Raw genomic sequence first — 21,922 nt, 5'->3', positions numbered from 1 at the left:
CTTATTCTTAAACTGTGGCCCCTGGTTCTTGACTCCCCCAACATCTCGAACATGTTTCCTGCCTCTAGCGTGTCCAAACCCTTAATAATCTTATATGTTTCAATAAGATGCCCTCTCATCCTTCTAAACTCCAGAGTGTACAAGCCCAGTCGCTCCATTCTCTCAGCATATGACAGTCCCGCCATCCCGGGAATTAACCTTGTAAACCTACGCTGCACTCCCTCAATAGCAAGAATGTCCTTCCTCAAATTAGGGGACCAAAACTGCACACAATACTCCAGGTGTGGTCTCACTAGGGCCCTGTACAACTGAAGAAGGACCTCTTTGCTCCTATACTCGACTCCTCTTGTTATGAAGGCCAACATGCCATTCGCTTTCTTCACTGCCTGCTGTACCTGCATGCTTACTTTCATAGACTGATGTACAAGGACCCCCAGATCCCGTTGTACTTCCCCTTTTCCCTGGATCCTTGTATCCCGGGAAACAGACTGTGAGCGTTCACTTTATCCGTGCCCCTCATGATCTTGTACACCTCAATAAGGTCGCCCCTCAGCCTCCTACACTGCACAGATAAACAGTCCCAGCCTATCCAACCTCTCCCTGTAACTCAAGCCATCAAGCCCAGGTAGCATCCTAGGTGAATATCTTCCGCACACTAACGTGTTTTCACGCAACAGTACAATCTTACATGAGTACAAATTCTATGTTTCTATGTTTCTATGTTTAAGAAGGAACTGCAGATGCTGGAAAATCGAAGGTAGACAAAAGTGCTGGAGAAACTCAGCGGGTGCAGCAGCATTGATGGAGCGAAGGAAATAGGCAACGTTTCGGCCCGAAACCCTTTGGGTTTCGACCCGAAACGTTGTCTATTTCCTTTGGGTTTCGTCCCGAAACGTTGCCTATTTCCTTCGCTCCATAGATGCTGCTGCACCCGCTGAGTTTCTCCAGCACTTTTGTCTACCTACAATTTTACTTGAACTAATTTTAAAAATGTGCTTGTGTTAACAAAACCATAAGATATTTTTAGCTTCTCACTATAACCACTGCAGAAAATCTACACCAATCTGTGCGCAATGAGAAATTTACACTTAAAATAATTTTCTTGGTGTACGAGACTACATAAAAGTCAGTGGAAAGTTAAAGCTGACACGGTCTATCCCTAAAGGAGGAGGCAATAGGCTTTGAAGTGTGATGTTTGGTGATAAACATAGTTACTCCCCTAGTTACGGGCTGGTTAGTGGAGCGGGCGGGCCAGCAGCATGCTATACGGTAGATGACAAAAGTTGCTCCTCACCACAAACCCCACAGCACCTGCTGCTGCTGCTGCTCCACTTCTCACCTTCCCCAACACACGCTCACGGTCTTTCAAACAACTTCAATCACGCTTTCAGAAGCAAAACTCTTCATTGTTCCTTCACATGCCACTTTACTTCTGGAGTTGTACAGGGCTCTGGTGAGACCACATCTGGAGTATTGCGTACAGTTTTGGTGTCCTAATTTGAGGAAGGACATCCTTGTGATTGAGGCAGTGCAGCGTAGGTTAGCCAGATTGATCCCTGGGATGGCGGGACTGTCATATGAGGAAAGATTGAAAAGACTAGGCTTGTATTCACTGGAGTTTAGAAGGATGAGGGGGATTCTTATAGAAACATATAAAATTATAAAAGAACAGGACAAGCTAGATGCAGGAAAAATGTTCCCAATGCTGGGCAAGTCCAGAGCCAGGGGCCACAGTCTTAAAGGGCTTTCTCACGGTGCGACCTGACGCAAGACTTAACAAGAGTTTAACATCGTGGGAACCTCCTGCGATAACAGTACGGCATTCGTGGACCACCGAGGACCTCCGTGGCGCTAACGGCAGGTAGTCGTGTAACTTTGTACGGTCGGGAGAAAATTCAAACATTTTTGAATTTCTCCAAGAGTGACTTGAGCACTTTTTGGTGAGTGTTGCAACATTGTATGAACGCAGATGCCAGTGCGATATCCGTGCGATATCCGTAATGACTCTTGCGGGTACCGTGGGAACTCCTGCGAACGGTAAACCCGGAAGCTTGACAGAGGGGACATAAGGTGAGTAAAAAAGGTGGTCTCAATATCGCCAATGGACCATGTGTCCATCGAGGACGTCCCACCTAATTGTCATTGTTTGAGGATCTTTTTCACAGTAAGACTTGCAGAGATGCCTCTCAGAAAAGCGCAAAGAAAGGGGTCAAAGAAAGTCAGAAAGTTTTTAGCCATGCAGGTAAATGAGGAGGAAACTCAGCAAGAGAGACAGGTGGAGTGGCAAGAGGAGATGCCAGAGATACCACTGCCTGTGGGCTCCTTGGAGCAGGGAGAGGGTGATCAAGGTGGATTTGAGATTGCCTCCCCAGTAGCTGTTGTCTCCCCAATAGCCTCAGCAGACGATAACATAAAGGGAAGATGGCAGACGGTAAGGCCATATAACTTCAACAGGGAACAAGAGGGGGAACTGGTGGAGTGGTACCAATGCAATGAGATTCTCTATGACAAATCCAGAGAGGATTATAGAAATAGGGAGAGAAAGCGCAACCTGCTGGAGACGAAGGCTGCGGAGTATCCCGGGTGCTCATGTGAGTATCTATAACAATATATTAGTTTATGTACAGGAGAACAATTTAATGTTATCCATGATTTAAAAACATACAATGCTACAGATGTAAAAGTGCTGTTTTTGCAGTTACCTTTAATTTATCTTATAAGTCTGTCTGTTCCCTGCAGCTGCAATGTAAAAGTAGTGGCAGACAGCTTTTACACCCTCTTTGTTTGAAGTAGGAATCATATCTCTAAGAGCCATAAAATAAATTATGCATGAGGGCAGGCAAATTTCCCTTGACAGCCTGTAATTGAAGATCCTCTGTTCCCTAGTTAGATTCCTCTGTGGATATGGCTTCATAATCCAGGGCCGTAGTGCAAAGGCTTCATCAGCAACCATCGCATATGGGATGTCCGGGCTGTCTTCTCCTGACAGAGGTTCTGGATCAGGCATGCCTGCTGTTCCACCTTCCATTTCCTTTCCAAGCCAGGTTTCTTTCCAAATCCGGCCATCACCAACACTTCCAGGTGTGCCCACATCCACATACAGGAAGTTGTAGTTATAATCAACCACCGCCATGAGTACAATTGAGTGGAATTTCTTGTAATTGAAATAATTTGAGCCACCTCCGGGTGGTTTACGGATTGCCACATGCTTGCCATCCAAAGCCCCACATGTGTGAGCAAAGTTCCACCTGTTTTCAAACCCCAGTGCAACTCTCTTCCACGCATCTGGTGTACTGGAGCATTCCATCACTTCAGCTGAATAAAATTGGATGATCGCCTCACAGGTTTCTCGGACAATAACACAGATGGTGTTGGTGGCGACAAGAAAGTTGTAAGATAGACTTTTATAAGAATCGCCTGAGGCCAAGTAGCGGAGGGTGATTGCTATGCGCAACCCTGGTTCCAGTGCCTTTCTCATTACAGTGTCAGTCTTCTTCAGCAGAGGTCCCAAATTATTCTTTAACTCATTAAAGAGCTCGGGTGAAATTCTGACAAAGTTTTTGAATGCACTTTTATCCTCTTCGCACAGCACATTAAGCAGTTGCTCATATTGTCCAAATTGAGGTCTCCGTTGAAACATGGGCTTAACCCAGTGAGACTTCCTCTTAATTCTCTTTTTAATTAATCTCACCCTTCTGCCTTCACGCAAGCGTTTTCGATGCACATGTTGCGCTAATGCATACAGCGCGTCAATGAAAATAACAACCAGCCTGTACTCGAACCAACTTTGTATAGGCATGTCTGCAAATGAGCCAATTCTACGAACGGAGGATATTTATATAGTGTGTGAAAAAAAGTGACATCATTTGTGCCACGTGATTAACTACACTACAGTCCACGATGTTCATTCAGGATTAACGGGAAAGATCGGGAGACGGACAAGTCACTCGCACAAATGACAGAATTGCCGAGTACCGTGGGAACTCTTTATCTACCCCCGTTATATCGTGCGGAACTCGTGCTGGACCACGACCACTTCACTCTGGTGACATCTTGCGTCAGGTCGCACCGTGAGAACCGGCCATTAGAATAAAGGGGAGGTCATTTAAGACTGAGGTGAGAAAAAAAACGCTTTCACCCAGAGAGTTGTGAATTTATGGAAATCCCTGCCACAGAGGGCAGTGGAGGCCAAATCACTGGATGGATTTAAGAGAGAGTTAGATAGAGCTCTAGGGGCTAGTGGAGTCAAGGGATATGGGGAGAAGGCAGGCACGGGTTATTGATAGGGGACGATCAGCCATGATCGCAATGAATGGCGGTGCTGGCTCGAAGGGCCGAATAGCCTCCTCCTGCACCTATTTTCTATGTTTCTATGTTACTTCAAATGTGTCCACAAGGTGCGGGTTTTGGGTGTCAGGGGTTACCGGGAGAAGACAGGAGAATGGGGTTAAGGCCCTGTCCCACTGTACGAGTTCATTCAAGAGCTCTCCCGAGTTTAACAAAAAATCAAACTCATGGTAAGCACATAGAATGTACGTAGCGGATACGTCGCCGCTCGGGAATGTCTCTTAGCGGCTCGTAACGCTAACGGCAGGTACTCGGGAAACACGATAAGCTTGTGAAGCTTCGTGAAGATTTTTCAACAGGTTGAAAAATGTCCACGAGAGCCCCTAGTACCTACGAGTGGCCATTACCGTAAATCTCCGAGTTCGAATCAGGGGAAACTCGGGAGAGCTCTTGAATGAGCTCATACAGTGCGACAGGCCCTTTAGGAGGAAGAGATCATCGGTGGTCAGTCGAGACGAGTACCACTGTCCTCTCCTCTCCATAGGGTTGTCTACTTGTGGGTCTGAAGATGTCTGTAGAGGCCGATCCGCGATCCACACACCTTGGTGCATCACCGGCGGGAGAGATAGATCAACCATGATTGAGTGGCGGAATACACTAGATGGGCCCAATGGCCTAAATCTGCTCCTATCACATGAACTCCAACTAAACTCCCAACTACAAACTGCTTTGAAAGCACAATAGACAATAGATGCAGGAGTAGGACATTCAGCCATTCGAGCCAGCACCGCCATTCAATGTGATCATGGCTGATCATCCCCAATCAGTACCCCGTTCCTGCCTTCTCCCCATATCCCCTGACTCCGCTATTTTTAAGAGCCCTATCTAGCTCTCTCTTGAAAGTATCCAGAGAACCGGCCTCCACCGCCCTCTGAGGCAGAGAATTCCACAGACTCACAATTCTCTGTGTGAAAAAGTTCTAAATGGCTTACCTCTTATTCTTAAACTGTGGCCCCTGGTTCTGGACTCCCCCAACATTAGAATATGTTTCCTGCCTCTAGCGTGTCCAAACCCTTAATAATCACTACAGTAAGATAATTAAGCCTCGCCGCCGGTCAGCGTTCGGGGAGACTGTTCTCCCGTCGCCAGGGGGAGCGGGAATAACTGGATCTGAACCCAGTCCTGGCAGCGGCCGTGACCTAACACCAGGCACCGCACCGGCCGGGCCCCCGCCTCCTCTCCCCCCCCCCCCCCCCCCCCCCCCCCCCACCGCTGCGAGCCCTCACCGCGAGGGACTTCGATTTACTTTCACATTTTAATTTTATTTTATTTAACCTTTATTTAACCAGGAGAAGTCTCATTGAGATTAAAAATGTCTTTTACAAGAGAGTCCTGGCCAAGACAGGCAGCAGCACAGTTCCACAGTTACAGACAATAATTTAAAAACAACAGAGAACATATAAATAGAGTCACAGTCAGAACATCATCAAACAAAGCATGTACAGACAGAAGAGCCCGCTTCAACATCATTAAGAAGGGATTTAAATCTGTTTATAGAAACCAGCTCCTTAAGTTTCAGTTCATTCTGCAGCTGGTTCCATGCGAAGAGAGCAGCATAACTAAATGCCCTTTTCCCCAGTTCAGTACGGACTTTAGGTACAGTTAGTAAGAACAAGTCCTCAGAGCGGAGCTGATAAGTTCCTGTGCTTTTTCGAATTACATACTTCTGCAGGTATGAAGGAAGAACACCGAGGATAGTCTTATACATTTTTTATAATCCTGTCATGCCACACCTCGGGCCTCATAGATGTACGGTAGAGAGCACAGACTGATTGCATCAAGGCCCAGGAATGCAGGGGACTACAGAGAGTGGTGGACACTGCCCGGTCCATCACAGGTACTGACCTCCCCACCATCGAAGGTCCATCACAGGTACTGACCTCCCCACCATCGAAGGCATCTACAGGAGGCGCTGCCTCAAGAAGGCAGCCAGCATCATCAGAGACCCACACCACCCTGGCCACGCTCTCATCTCGCTGCTACCATCGGGAAGAAGGTACAGGAGCCTGAAAACCGTGACCTCCAGGTTCAAGAACAGCTTCTTCCCAGCAACCATCAGGCTCTTGAACACTGCACAACACTGACCTATGAGCCACTGTGATGTTTTATGGACTTTGTTTCGGTTGGGGATTTGCACTATCGTGGTTATCTTATTGTAGTGACCATTTGGCTTAACCTGGTATGTTATAAATTATGGCATTTGCCTTTAAATGTTGTCTACCTGTAAATATGTGGGTTGGATTTATTACACAGTTGGTGGCGTGTTTGCTGCTGGGATTCTTGAGCAGAAGCTTGTAGTTTTTTAGTTTAGTTGGGAAGAAGCATGGAGGGATGGCATGGAGCTTTGGACCATGCCGGAGCTTTGGACCACCAGTTACACCATTTCACAGCCACATGCCAGAGTTTGACTACGAGTAAGATTAAAATGTACCTAAACAAGAAGAAGTTTGGATGAATATTTCACTGTTTTACATCGACAATAAATAAACTATTAATCAAATGACTGTGTTTTGAAGATTTATCTTTGGACGGCTTTGAATGTCTCTTGGGGAGTTTCTATGCGTGGACAACGTTATCTACCTACCCCACTTGTCTTCAACATAGTGGCTAGAGGGAAATTCCTTGAACGATATAATAATCTGCCACTATACTTATGTTATGGTTATAAATGTAATTAATTGTTAATGTTAATGTTAAATGTCAATGTTAACCAGGTTAATTCCCGGGATGGCGGGACTGTCATATGCTGAGAGAATGGAGCGGCTGGGCTTGTACACTCTGTCCTTCGAGCTAGCACCACCATTCAATGTGATCATGGCTGATCATCCCCAATCAGTACCCCGTTCCTGCCTTCTCCCCATATCCCCTGACTCCGCTATTTTTAAGATCCCTATCTAGCTCTTGAAAGTATCCAGAGAACCTGCCTCCACCGCCCTCTGAGGCAAAGAATTCCACAGACACAACTCTCTGTGAGAAAAAGTGTTTCCTCATCTCCGTTTTAAATGGCTTACTCCTCATTCTTAAACTGTGGCCCCTGGTTTAGGACTCCCCCAACATTGGGAACATGTTTCCTGCCTCAAGCGTGTCCAAACCCTTAATGATCTTATATGTTTCAATAAGATCTCCTCTCATCCTTCTAAACTCCAGAGTGTACAAGCCTAGCTGCTCCATTCTCTCAGCATATGACAGTCCCGCCATCCCGGGAATTAACCTTGTAAATCTACGCTGCACTCCCTCAATAGCAAGAATGTCCTTCTTCAAATTAGGGGACCAAAACTGCACACAATACTCCAGGTGTGGTCTCACTAGGGCTCTGTACATCTGCAGAAGGACCTCTTCGCTGCCTCAAAAAGGCTGGCAGTATCATCAAAGACCCACACCATCCTGGCCACACACTCATCTCCCTGCTACCTTCAGGTAGAAGGTACAGGAGCCTGAAGACTGCAACAACCAGGTTCAGGAATAGCTATTTCCCCTCAGCCATCAGGCTATTAAACCTGGCTCGGACAAAACTCTGATTATTAGCAACCACTTTCTGTTATTTGCACTACCAGTTTATTTATTCATGTGTGTATATATTTATATCATGGTATATGGACACATTGATCTGTTTTGTAGTAAATGCCTACTATTTTCTGTGTGCTTAAGCAAAGCAAGAATTTCATTGTCCTATACAGGGACACATGACAATAAACTCACTTGAACTTGAACTTGAACTTTGCTCCTATACTCAAATCCTCGTATTATAAAGGCCAACATGCCATTGGCTTTCTTCACTGCCTGCTGTACCTGCTGAACCTGCATGCTTACTTACATAGACTGATGAACAAAATGTAGAAAGAGTAGGAAATTAGTTGTTAATGGAAGAAAAAAATTCCCCAGCAATAGAATGGAGGTGCTAACCCCTACATTCTACATCAAACCTCAACATCAGCTTGTGTTTGTCACACCACCCACACAATAGCCACATGGAAATTAAATCTTCTCATCTCTTGGGGGCTTTTCAAAGAGCAGTGCACACCCTCTGCATAGGTTTCAATTAGACAAAGAGGGCGTTTGAAATTTCAATGGACTATGAAGAGAATAACGAGTTATTTTGTGATATTCATTCATTTCATTCATCATGAAATTCATCATTCAAAATGATTTGGATGAAGGGATTCAAAGTAACATTAGCAAATTTGCAGATGACACAAAGCTGGGTGGCAGTGTGAACTGTGAGGAAGATGCTATGAGAATGCAGGGTGACTTGGACAGATTGGGGGAGTGGGCAGATGCATGGCAGATGAAGTTTAATGCAGATAAATGTGAGGTTATTACTCAGGCAGATTACTATCTAAATGCCGTCAAGTTGAGAAAAGGGGAAGTCCAACGGGATCTGGGGGTCCTTGTACATCAGTCTATGAAAGTAAGCATGCAGGTACAGCAGGCAGTGAAGAAAGCGAATGGCATGTTGGCCTTTATAACAAGAGGAGTTGAGTACAGGAGCTAAGAGGTCCTTCTGCAGTTGTACAGAGCCCTAGTGAGACCACACCTGGAGTATTGTGTGCAGTTTTGGTCCCCTAATTTGAGGAAGGACATTCTTGCTATTGAGGGAGTGCAGCGTAGGTTTACAAGGTTAATTCCAGGGATGGTGGGACTGTCATATGCTGAGAGAATGGAGCAGCTGGGCTTGTAAACTCTGGAGTTTTGAAGGATGAGAGGGTATCTCATTGAAACATATAAGATTGTTAAGGGCTTGGACACGCTAGAGGCAGGAAACATGTTCCCGACGTTGGGGGAGTCCAGAACCAGGGGCCACAGTTTAAGAATAAGGAGTAAGCCATTTAGAACAGAGATGAGGAAACACTTTTTCTCACAGAGAGTGGTGAGTCTGTGGGCCCCCTTTGTCTCCTGGCAACCAATATTTTTATACCCAGTCCGCCACTGGATGGAGCTAATGGGTGGATACAGGTGAGGGGGGTGAGTGACAGATGGGTGGTGTAAGTGACAAAGGCTGGAGATGAAAAGGAGACAAAAGGGAGTCAGATACGGACAGAAGGGGAGGAGTGGAATGTAAAGATGGAGGGTGGGATGGGAGCTTTGTGCAGGGTATGAGACCAGACCATACAAGAGGTCCTTTCCTGCATTAAATGTCAGGATACTACCTTATTTATGTGGTCATACACAAACCATTTAGGATTAAATGGTTTAGCACCTCTACTTCCTGAGACGATTACGGAGAGTCGGTATGTCAAAGAGGACTCTCTCTAACTTCTACAGGTGCACAGTAGAGAGCATGCTGACCGGTTGCATCGTGGCTTGGTTCGGCAACTTGAGCGTCCAGGAGCTGAAGAGAATGCAGAAAGTTGTAACCACTGCCCAGTCCATCACCGGCTCTGACCTCCCCACCATTGAAGGGATCTATCGCAGTCGCTGCCTCAAAAAGGCTGCCAGCATCATCACGGACCCACACCATCCTGGTCACACAATCATCTCTCCGTTGCCATCGGGAAGATGGTACAGAAGCTTGAAATCTGTAACATCCAGGTTCTGGGACAGCTGCTTCCCCACAGCCATCAGGCGATTAGACCTGTGGAAGGTGTGACCTGTACAAAAAGGACGGGTTGCACTTGAACCCGAGGGGGACCAATATCCTGGCGGGGAGATTTGCAAAGGCTACTGGGGAGACTTTAAACTAGAACGGTTGGGGGGGGGGACTCAAATAGAGAAAGCTAGTAGACAGTGTGTGAGGCAGGAGGCAGAGAAGGGAAGCACTCAGACCCAACATGTAGGGGGGAAAGAAGAAAACAATAATAAACAGAGAATAAGAGGTGGTGGGTTTCTTAAATGTGTGAGCGTAGAGACAGAGGGGTGTAAAATGAGGGTAGAAGCAATAGGTAGCAAGGTGAAAAGTAAAAGTGGCAGGCAGAAAAATCCAGGGCAAAAATCAAAAAGGGCCACTTTTCAGCAAAATAGTATAAGGGGTAAGAGTGTTGTAAAAACAAGCCTGAAGGCTTTGTGTCTCAATGCAAGGAGCATTCGTAATAAGGTGGATGAGTTGAATGTGCAGATAGCTATTAACGACTATGATATAGTTGGGATCACGGAGACATGGCTCCAGGGTGACCAAGGCTGGGAGCTGAACATCCAGGGATATTCAATATTCAGGAGGGATAGACAGAAAGGAAAAGGAGATGGGGTAGCGTTGCTGGTTAGAGAGCAGATTAACGCAATAGAAAGGAAGGACATTAGCTTGGAGGATGTGGAATCGATATGGGTAGAGCTGCGAAACACTAAGGGGCAGAAAACGCTAGTGGGGTTGTGTACAGGCCACCTAACAGTAGTAGTGGAGTTGGGGATGGCATCAAACAGGAAATTAGAAATATGTGCAACAAAGGTAAAACAGTTATAATGGGTGACTTCAATCTACATATAGATTGGGTGAATCAAATTGGCAGGGGTGCTGAGGAAGAGGATTTCTTGGAATGTATGCGGGATAGTTTTCTTAAACAACATGTAGAGGAACAAACGAGAGAGCAGGCTATTCTAGACTGGGTATTGAGTAATGAGGAAGGGTTAGTTAGCAGTATTGTTGTGCGTGGCCCCTTGGGCAAGAGTGACCATAATATGGTTGAGTTCTTCATTAGGATGGAGAGTGACATTGTTAATTCAGAAACAAGGGTTCTGAACTTAAAGAAAGGCAACTTTGAGGGTATGAGACGTGAATTGGCCAAGATTGACTGGCAATTGATTCTTAAAGGGTTAACAGTGGATATGCAATGGAAAAACTAGTGGGAAAAACTAAGGAGATGGTGGTTGACTTCAGGAGGGCGGGAAAACAACACCATACACCTCTGCACATCGATGGAGCTGATGTGGAAAGGGTCAGCAGCGTGAAGTTCCTAGGACTCCACCTGTCAGATGACCTGACGTCCACGACCAACACCGCAGCACTGGTCAAGAGAGCCCAGCAGCGACTACACCATCTCCGAAGACTACGTAAAGCAGGTCTCCCCACTACACACCTACGAACTTTTTATAGGGGGACAATCGAGAGCACATTAACCAACGGCATCACTTCCTGGTTCGGGAGCTGCAAGGCGTACGAACGGCACCAACTTGACAGGATTGTGAAGACCGCCAGCAGGATTATTGGTGCTCCACTCCCTTTTATTTCTATTTATTTTTTACTGCACACTGAATGGACACTGGTTTGAGTAACGTATTTCTGTTTCCTCTGGGTATGTGAGTACTCAGGAAAATAACAATAAAGATATACAATACAATACAAGACATTTAAAGACTGCATGGATGAACTACAACAATTGTTCATCACAGTTTGTCAAAAGAATAAATCAGGGAAGGTAGTGCATCCGTGGATAACAAGGGAAATCAGGGATAGTATCAAAACAAAAGATGAAGCGTACAAATTAGCCAGAAAAAGCAGCATACCAGAGGACTGGGAGAAAATCCAGCAGAGGAGGACAAAGGGCTTAATTAGGAAAGGGAAAATAGATTATGAAAGAAAACTGGCAGGGAACAGAAAAACTGACTGCAAAAGTTTTTATAGATATGTGAAGAGAAAGAGATTAGTTAAAACAAATGTAGGTCCCTTGCAGTCAGAAACAGGTGAATTGATCATGGGGAACAAGGACATGGCGGACCAATTGAATAACTACTTTGGTTCCGTCTTCACTAAGGAAGACATAAATAATCTGCCATTAAACACGCCATCAAACAAGCTCTGAACTATAACAACCTATTGCACATTATCCATTTATTTATTGTGTATATATATGGTCTATAGTATATAGACACACTGAACATTTATCTCCTGTTCTGTATTATGTTTACATATTCTGTTGTGCTGCAGCAAGCAAGAATTTCATTGTCCTATCTGGGACACATTACAATAAAACTCTCTTGACTCTAAACATAAGGGTAGAAGGGCCAATTTCACCCAAGCATGGATGCAAGCAGCATAAAGACCTGGAGAAATGATCACTCACTCCAAGTGACAAATTTCCCCAAACCGTAATATCCTTACTCACTAAAAGCTGGCTCACTTGACACCTCAACGTCTGCACACACACACACAGAGCAGGGGAGCACATTTTCTGAAGGTTTAAGAGAGAACTGCAGATGCTGGAAAGTTGAAGGTAGACAAAAATGCTGTGGAAACTCAGCGGGTGAGGCAGCATCTATGGAGCGAAGGAATAGGTGACGTTTTGGTTCGAGACCCTTCTTCAGACTGATGTGGGGGTGGGGAGGGGGGGGCATCTCGACCCAAAACGTCACCTATTCCTTCGCTCCATAGATGCTGCCTCACCCGCTGAGTTTCTCCAGCTTTTCTGTCGACATTTACTGAAGGGCAATCTTTTGATTGGAAAATGCAGGGCTGCTCGTGTACGGAGCTTGTATAAAAACCCACCCAGTGGATGTCTTTACCCACAGTTCTTGGGGAAGGGTATCAGTTTGTTTATTGCCGAGGTACAACGTTTTGCATACTATCCAAACAGATCAGCCAATACCACACATAAATACAATCAAGTGAAACTCCAGTGCAACAGGTAGAGCAAAGGGGAAGATACAGAGTGTAGAATATAGTTCTCAGCATTGTAGCTCATCAGTTCCACAGACAAAGTCCAATGTCCACAATGGGGTAGAGGTGAATCGGACAGCACCCTAGCTTATGGAAGGGCTGTTCAGAAGCCTGATAACAGAGGGGAAGAAGCTGTTGCTGAGTCTGGTGGTGCGCGCTTTCAAGCTTCTGTACCTTCTGCCGGACGGGAGCAGATAAAGTGAACACTCACGTTCTTTGTCTCAAGGTAGAGGTTTCAAGGTAGAGAATTCTGCTGACTGGACAGCCCAAGATTCACTTGTGATTTTGTAGAGCCTTGTCTAGAGTCAATATATATATTCAAGATTGAAGATTCAATTTAACTGTCACATGTACCAAGTAAGGTACATAGAAACATAGAAAATAAGTGCAGGAGTAGGCCATTCGGCCCTTCGAGCCTGCACCGCCATTCAATATGATCATGGCTGATCATCCAACTCAGTATCCTGTGCCTGCCTTCTCTCCATACCCCCTGATCCCTTTAGCCACAAGGGCCACAAATGGACAATGACATTTGAGTTACCATACAGTCATACTAAGGTAAAAGCAAAAACACACACAGAACATAAAATAATGTTTAACATAAACATCCACCACAGTGGAATCCACATTCCTCACTGTGATGGAAGGCAATAGACAATAGACAATAGGTGCGGGAGTAGGCCATTCGGCCCTTCAAGCCAGCACCACCATTCAATGTGATCATAGCTGATCATCCACAATCAGTACCCTGTTCCTTCCCTCTCCCCATATCCTCTGACTCCGCTCTCTTTAGTCATCTAAAGGTCAGTCATCTTCCTCCTTTGTTCACCCGTGGTCGGGGCCGTTGCCGACGGTCCGGTGTTCAGGCCCTCTAGTCGGGATGATGGAAACTCTGGCGTCGGGACGGATCGGAACACTCCGCGGCGTAGAGCTCCCGAGTCGGCCTCTTCTTACCGGAGACCGCGGCTTCATGGTGTTAAAGTCCACAGGCCCCGCGGTCGGAGCTCCAACACAGACGATCCTCGGCAAAGGATCGCCCGCTCCACGATGGTAAGTCCGCGCCGCGCCCGCGGCTTGAAGCTCCGGGCCAGTCTCCAGGAAAGGCCGCACCACTTCACGTTGCAGGAAGCAGTGGGGGGGTCGGAGATGCCACGTGGAGAAAAATCGCATCTCTGTCGAGGTGACTGGAAAAAGTTTCCCCCGATCACCTCCCCCACCCCCCACATAAAACATACCAAGAAAACGTTAAAACAAACATCGAAGACATATTTAAAGAATATGAGGCGGCCATATATGTCTCCGATCAGTGCTGTTTCGAGACTTGCTTGGACATTGACAAGTGAGAAGAAGAATACCTATTTTTAGCCCATTTATATATGCCAGTCCAGAAGTCATACTAAAGCTAGACACACACTGAGAAAACAATTCAAAGTCAATGTTACTGAAAATAACTCATGTATGGCAGCTGTTGGGGCCAAAGTCTCACACCTCGCTGTTGATTAGTGCATGGGTGGAGAACGTGTGGGATCATTCTGTTATTGTCAACAAAGTCATAGAGCTATAGAGTCTTCTAGCCGCAAACAGGCCCTTCAGCCCCACCCGTCCATGCCTATAGACAATAGACTATAGACATTAGGTGCAGGAGTAGGCCATTCGGCCCTTCCAGCCAGCACCGCCATTCAACGTGATCATGGTTGATCATCCACAATCAGTACCCCGTTCCTGCCTTCTCCCCATATCCCCTGACTCCGTTATCTTTAAGAGCCGTATCTAGCTCTCTCTTGAAAGTATCCAGAGAACCTGCCTCCACCGCCCTCTGAGGCAGAGAATTCCACAGACTCACAACTCTCTGTGAGAAAAAGCGTTTCCTCATCTCCGTTCTAAATGGCTTACCCCTTATTCTTATTATAACCCTCTAAACCTTTCATAGAGTCATAGAATCGGCCCAACTGGTCTAAGCCGACCAACGTGTCCCATCTACAATAGATCCACCTGCCTGCATTTGGCCCATATTCTTAAACTGTGGCCCCTGGTTCGGGACTCCCCCAACATCGGGAACATGTTTCCTGCCTCTAGCGTGTCCAAGCCCTTGACAATCTTATATGTTTCAATAAGATCCCCTCTCATCCTTCTAAACTCCAGAGTGTACAAGCCCAGCCGCTCCATTCTCTCAGCATATGACAGTCCTGCCATCCCGGGAATTAACCTTGTAAACCTACGCTGCACTCCCTCAATAGCAAGAATGTCCTTCCTCAAATTAGGGGACCAAAACTGCACACAATACTCCAGGTGTGGTCTCACTAGGGCTCTGTACAACTGCAGTAGGACCTCTTTGCTCCTATACTCAACTCCTCTTGTTATGAAGGCCAACATGCGATTGGCTTTCTTCACTGCCTGCTGTACCTGCATTTTACTTTCATTGCCGACTAAGCTGCCCATCCACACTAGGTCCATTTGCTCCATATCGCACAAATAATGTCCTATCGATGGAAATGTCCACAACATGTTGTTATAGTACCTGCCTCAACTACCTTCTCTGGCATCTCATTCCATGTGTGTGGAAAAGATCCCCTCGAGTTTGTCTTGAATCTTTCCCCTCTCACATGAAACCTACTTTGGGTGACAGACGATGCATTGCCCCTTATGATTTTATACACCCCTATAAGATTACCCTCAGCCTCCTGCACTCCAAGGAATAGAGCATTGAAGGTAATCGCAAACTTTGAGCCCAGATAATACCCTCCGATTGATCCAAGTCTCCTTCCTGTAATGAGGTGACCAGATCTGCACGCAATACTCCAAATGCGTCCTAACCAAAGTCCTATAAAGCTGCATCCTGACATCCTGACTCTTAAGGGCCTGTCCCACTGGTGATTTCTTTCGGCGACTGTCCGCGTCATATCAGTGTCGCCAAACGATTTTAAACATTGCAAAATCCAGCGGCAACGTAAAAGATGCTGCGACACTTGAAAAAACACCGCCCATCAATACATCATCACACCGCGTCATGCCGCAAATCTTTCGGTGACCTGGGGTGTGGGGGGAGGGGGAGGTGTGGGGGAGGGGTGGGATGTGGGGGAGGGAGGGGTGGGATGTGGGGGAGGGCGGGGCGGGTGTGGTGTGTGGGGGAGTGGGGGTGTTGGGGAGGGGGGGGAGGGGGAACCTTCAAAACCTTCATAACGTTTGTACTATTTCACCGATCGGAATAAAACATTTTGACTTGCAGCAGAGGAGACATGTGAGTAAGGTGGCGAAAAATCGTAGTGCTATGGGGGATTGTTTTGGCAAAAATGTCATTACAATGCAGACAGGAAGTGGTCAAGATGAGAGTTTTAGTAATTGTATGATCAAATGCAGGCAGATGGCACTAGCCCAGAATGCCAACTTGGTAGGCATGGACAAGGTGGGCCGAAGGGCCTGTTTCTGTGCTGCAGCTCTTCGGATATTTACAGATGAGCAAAATAACCACTATCACATAAATATATGCTAGTCCAGAGGTTATTTCAATAAAAAACAGACCCAGGCACAATTTAAACTTAGAAAAACAAAGCAATTATTACAAGACAGTTACTAAACATAACGATATTTGTGATCCTCTTGATAAGGATGTCTCTCACCTCGCTGTCGATCAGCAGATGGATAAGGAAATGTGTGGATCATGCTGTTATGGTCAACCATGTCATAGAGTCATCCAGCACGCACACTGGCCATTCGGCCCAGCATCATCCATGCCGACCAACATTTTTTAATTTTATATTTTTACTTGTATTTTAATGTTGCTTTTTTTACCTGTACTTTTTTAAACTGCTCGTACTGTTTTTATCAGGAACTGGATTGTTTTTATTTATGTGTGAAATGTTTAAGTTTTTATGTGCGATGCTCCGGTATTCGCTGAGAAACGTCTTGTCATTTTGCACCATACAACTGTTGCTTTGCATGATGACAATAAAGGATGATAATGATAATGCCCCATCTATGTTCAGGCCATTTTTCCGCTTTTGGCCCATATCCCTCTATCCATGTTCCTGTCCAAGCATCTTTTAACTGAAGATATAGTACCTGCCTCACGACCTCCGCTGGCAGCTCGTTCCATACACCCACCACCCTCTGTGTGAAAAAGTTACCCCTCAAAATCCAGTTAATCTATACCCATCTCACTTTGAACCTAAGCCCTCTAGTTCTTGAATTCCCCACTCTGGGTAAAAGACTATGCATACACCCTATCTATTCCCCTCATGATTTTATACACCCCTTCAAGATCACCTCTCGGCCTCCTGCGCTCCAAGGAATAATGTGTTAAATGTATTTGCAAACATTCAGCCCATCAGATTAGGAACAGAAGTGACTTAAATATTGTATGAAAACACCCAACGACCCAATGTTTAAGAAGGAACTGCAGATGCTGGAAAATCGAAGGTAGACAAAAAATGCTGGAGTAACTCAGCGGGTCAGGCAGTATCTGTGGAGAACATGGATAGGTGACGTTTCACAGAGTGCTGGAGTAACTCAGCGGGTCAGGCAGCATCTGTGGAGAACATGGATAGGTGACGTTTCACAGAGTGCTGGAGTAACTCAGCGGGTCAGGCAGCATCTGTGGAGAACATGGATAGGTGACGTTTCACACAGTGCTGGAGTAACTCAGTGGGTCAGGCAGCATCTGTGGAGAACATGGATAGGTGACGTTTCACAGAGTGCTGGAGTAACTCAGCGGGTCAGGCAGCATCTGTGGAGAACATGGATAGGTGACGTTTCACAGAGTGCTGGAGTAACTCAGTGGGTCAGGCAGCATCTGTGGAGAACATGGATAGGTGACGTTTCGTGTTGGGTTCTGTCTTCAGAGCAAACCTCTGACTAGAGGTCACAGCCTCAGAATTAAATGATGTTCTTTTAGGATGAAGATGAGGAAGAATTTCTTTAGTCAGAGGGTGGTGAATCTGCGGGATTCTTTGCCACAGACGGCTGTGGAGGCCAAGTCAGTGGATATATTTAAGGCAGAGATGGATAGATTCTTGATTAGTATGAGTGTGAGATTATGGGGAGAAGGCAGGAGAATGGGGTGAGGAGGGAGAGATAGATCAGCCATGATTGCATGGCAGAAGTAGACCAGATGGGCTGAATGGCCTATCACATGATCTTATGACTGCCTAGACTGCCCAACTTCTCCATGAAGTTCAGGCCCTTGAGTCCTGGCAACATCCTTGTAATTCTTCTCTGCACTCTTTCCAGCTTAATGGCATCTTTCGGACAGAATGGGACTAATAACTGCACACAATACTGCACGCTCAGCCTCACCAACATCTTGTGTAACTGGGACATTACATTTTCTATACTCCGCCTTGAATGATGAAGGCCGATATGCCAAAAGCCTTCTTCACAACCCTGTCTGTCTGCGATACCACTTTATGGATTAATGTTTAAGAAAGGACTGCAGATGCTGGCGAAATCGAAGGTAGACAAAGATCTCCCGGTGGCTCAGCACTTCAACTCCCCCTCCCATTCTTTATCCGACCTTTCTGTCCTGGGCCTCCTCCATGGTCAGAGTGAGGCCCACCACAAATTGGAGGAGCAGCACCTCATATTCCGCTTGGGCAGCTTACACCCCAGCGGTATGAACATGAGGTGAGAAAAAACTTTTTCACCCAGAGAGTTGTGAATTTGTGGAATTCCCTGCCACAGAGGGCAGTGGAGGCCAAGTCACTGGATGGATTTAAGAGAGAGTTAGATAGAGCTCTAGAGGCTAGTGGAGTCAAGGGATATGGGGAGAAGGCAGGCACGGGTTATTGATTGGGGACGATCAGCCATGATCACAATGATTGGCGGTGCTGGCTCGAAGGGCCGAATGGCCTCCTCCTGCACCTATTTTCTATGTTTCTATGTCACCTATTCCTTCACTCCATCGATGCTGCCTGACCCGCTGAGTTTCTCCAGCATTTCTGTCTACCTTCCACTTTATGGCTTGTACCCCTCAGTCCCTCTCCTCTACAACACATCACTGACAAGGTCTTGCCCTTGGACAACTTTCCAAAATGCAACACCCTGCACTTATCTGAATTAAACTCCATTGGCCATGCCTCAGCCCTCTTATCCATCTGACCTTTGATCAACATCTACCACTATCTCTGATGGTTTTTATCTTCATGTCATCTGTAAACTTAGTAACCATAGTAACCTTGTGCAGTCTTTCTGATCGTATAAGATATAGAGCAGAATTAGGCCATGCAGCCCATTTAATCATGGACAATCTATCTCTCCCTCTCAACCCCATTCTCCTGCCTTCTTCCCATTACCTTTGACACTCTTCATAACCTGCCTTAAAAACACCCAATGTTTTGGCCTCCACAGTCATCTGTGGCAAGGAATTCCAGATTCACCACCTTCTGGTTAAAGACATTGCTCCTCATCTCCATTTTGAAGGCACGTCCTTTTATACTCTGGAATTTAAGATGAGAGGGAGTCTTATTGAAACGTATAAGATTATTAAGGGCCTGACCCACTTTCACGACCTAATTCATGACCTTTTTTACTCGTGGACATTTTTCATCAGGCTAGAAAACCGCCCCGACCTACTTGATGCCACGAGTACCTACGACTAGCATCACGTCCTGCTACGACCTCCTACGACCTTGTGGTGACCCTGCTGCGAGTATGAGTCAAGGGCAAACTCGGCAGAGGTCGTGAATTAGGTCGTGAAAGTGGGACAGGCCCTTTAAGAGTTTGGACACGCTAGAGGCAGGAAACATGTTCACGATGTTGGGGGAGTCCAGAACCAGGGGCCACAGTTTAAGAATAAGGGGTAAGCCATTTAGAACGGAGACGAGGAAACACTTTTTCACACAGAGAGTTGTGAGTCTGTGGAATTCCCTGTCTCAGAGGGCGGTGGAGGCCGGTTCTCTGGATACTTTCAAGAGAGAGCTAGATAGGGCTCTTAAAGATAGTGGAGTCAGGGGATATGGGGAGAAGGCAGGAACGGGGTACTGATTGGGGATGATCAGCCATGATCACATTGAATGGCGGTGCTGGCTCGAAGGGCCGAATGGCCTACTCCTGCACCTATTGTGTATTGTCTATTGAATTACACAGATTCACCACCTTCTGGGTAAAGGCATTGCTCCTCGTCTCCAATTTGAAGGTACGTCCTTTTATTCTGAGGCTGTGCCCTCTGGTTCTAGACTCTCCCATTTCTGGAAACATTCCTTTTTACATCCACTCAACTCTTCCTTTCTTTATCCAAACCGTGATTATGTCATCCCCCCCCCCCCCCCCCCCCCCTTCATCTTTATTTTTTTTTTATTAACTTCTTATGTTTCAGGCATCTCCTCAACGCACAAAAGAAAACTCACAACATTTGCAAGGTTCGTTTCTTGCAAACCACCCAGGAGGAAGTGGATGTTTTGTGTGTGTAGGTGGTGACAGTGTGGGGGTGTAAAGGGGAGCTCCGGTGTTGCAGTCAGGGGATTCTGGGGATGCCAGGAAATTAGCCACAGTGCTTTCACAACCATCAGATGCAAGCCTACACTTTGCCCCGTCATGGATTTTTATGGCTTGTAGTTTAAAGCAAAGACCGTTAGACGAGGCGCGGCTAAATCTAATCTCCTGGAAGAAGTGAGTCAGCAGAGCTCAGCTTGCACTTCCCTTTTCAACTCCAGTACATCGACCACAATTTGATTCCACCCCATTTTTCACTGTGCCTCCCATGTCAGTAGACTCTCAAGACAATTTATTTCATTTACCTGTGGCTGTAACGAATGGCGATCGACAGTCCAAGCTGAAAATGCAAAGAGAAATGGATTGTAAAACTGAGACCAGACTTATCTGGAAGGTAGACAACAATGCTGGAGGCACCATCTATAAAGCGAAGGAATAGGTGACGTTTCGGGTCGAGACCCTTCTTCAGAATAGGTGACGTTTCGGGTCGAGACCCTTCTTCAGACTGATGTAGGGAGGGGGAGGCCCCCCTCCACCCCCACATCAGTCTGAAGAAGGGTCTCGACCCGAAACGTCACCTATTCTGAAGAAGGGTCTCGACCCGAAACGTCACCTATTCTGGAGTTCTGAATACAGTTCTGTAGTCATGCCTACAATATTCTGTTGTGCTGAAGCAAAGCAAGATTTTCATTGTCCTATCTGGGTCACATGACAATAAACTCTCTTGACTTGACCCGAAACATCACCTATTTCCTTCGCTCCATAGATGCCACCTCACCCGCTGGGTTTCTCCAGCATTTTTGTCTACCTTCGATTTTTTCCAGCATCTGCAGTTCCTTCTGAAACAAGACTTATCTGGACAATCGGTCTGAAGAAGAATCCCGACCCGAAATATCCTCAGTCCATTCCTTCCACAGATGCTGCCTGACCTGCTGAGCTCGATCAGTGGGAGGATGGTTCCCTTCCCTAAAAGAATGCAGAACTAGGGAGTGGAGGGTATCACACACTCAAATTAAGGAGCAGACGATTGAGGATAGAATTGAGGAGACATTTCCTCTTTCAAAGGGTGATAAATCTTTGGAGTTCGTGACTTTGCAATTCTAAACTTGATTCTAACCTGTATCCTAACTTGGTGCTCAACCCAGGCGACTATATGTGTGCTGGCCACAGAAGCAGATCTCCAATCACATATTACATCCACTCCACACTCTCAAATGTCTACAGCTGTAAATACTGTAGCTCGATTGTAATCATGTATTGTCTTTCTGCTGACTGAAAGCTTTTCACTGTACCTCGGTACAAATGACAATAAACTGAACTCAACTGCAAGGCTGAGAGAATGGAGCGGCTATATTTAAGTGGGAGTTACTGTAGATGTGGCCCTTGTGGCTAAAGGGATCAGGGGGTATGGAGAGAAGGCAGGTACAGGATACTGAGTTGGATGATCAGCCATGATCATATTGAATGGCGGTGCAGGCTCGAAGGACCGAATGGCCTACTCCTACTCCTGCACCTATTTTCTATGTTTCTAGGCTTGTATACTCTGGAATATAGAAGGATGAGAGG

General features: G+C 46.2%; 1 protein-coding gene across 1 annotated transcript in view; it reads right to left on the bottom strand.

Moving 5' to 3' along the window:
- The window catches only part of acoxl (acyl-CoA oxidase like), a 311,202-nt gene that overhangs the window by 211,341 nt on the left and 77,939 nt on the right, over positions 1-21,922 (bottom strand). Inside the window, exon 10 of the mRNA XM_033022103.1 lies at positions 20,662-20,696. Coding sequence (XP_032877994.1) covers positions 20,662-20,696 — 35 coding nt within the window. The remainder of the gene's footprint in view (positions 1-20,661; positions 20,697-21,922) is intronic.

The sequence above is a fragment of the Amblyraja radiata genome, chromosome 5 (assembly GCF_010909765.2).
Source record: "Amblyraja radiata isolate CabotCenter1 chromosome 5, sAmbRad1.1.pri, whole genome shotgun sequence".
In the NCBI taxonomy this organism is placed as follows: Eukaryota; Metazoa; Chordata; class Chondrichthyes; order Rajiformes; family Rajidae; genus Amblyraja; species Amblyraja radiata.
This window is presented reverse-complemented; position numbering and strand designations above follow the sequence as displayed.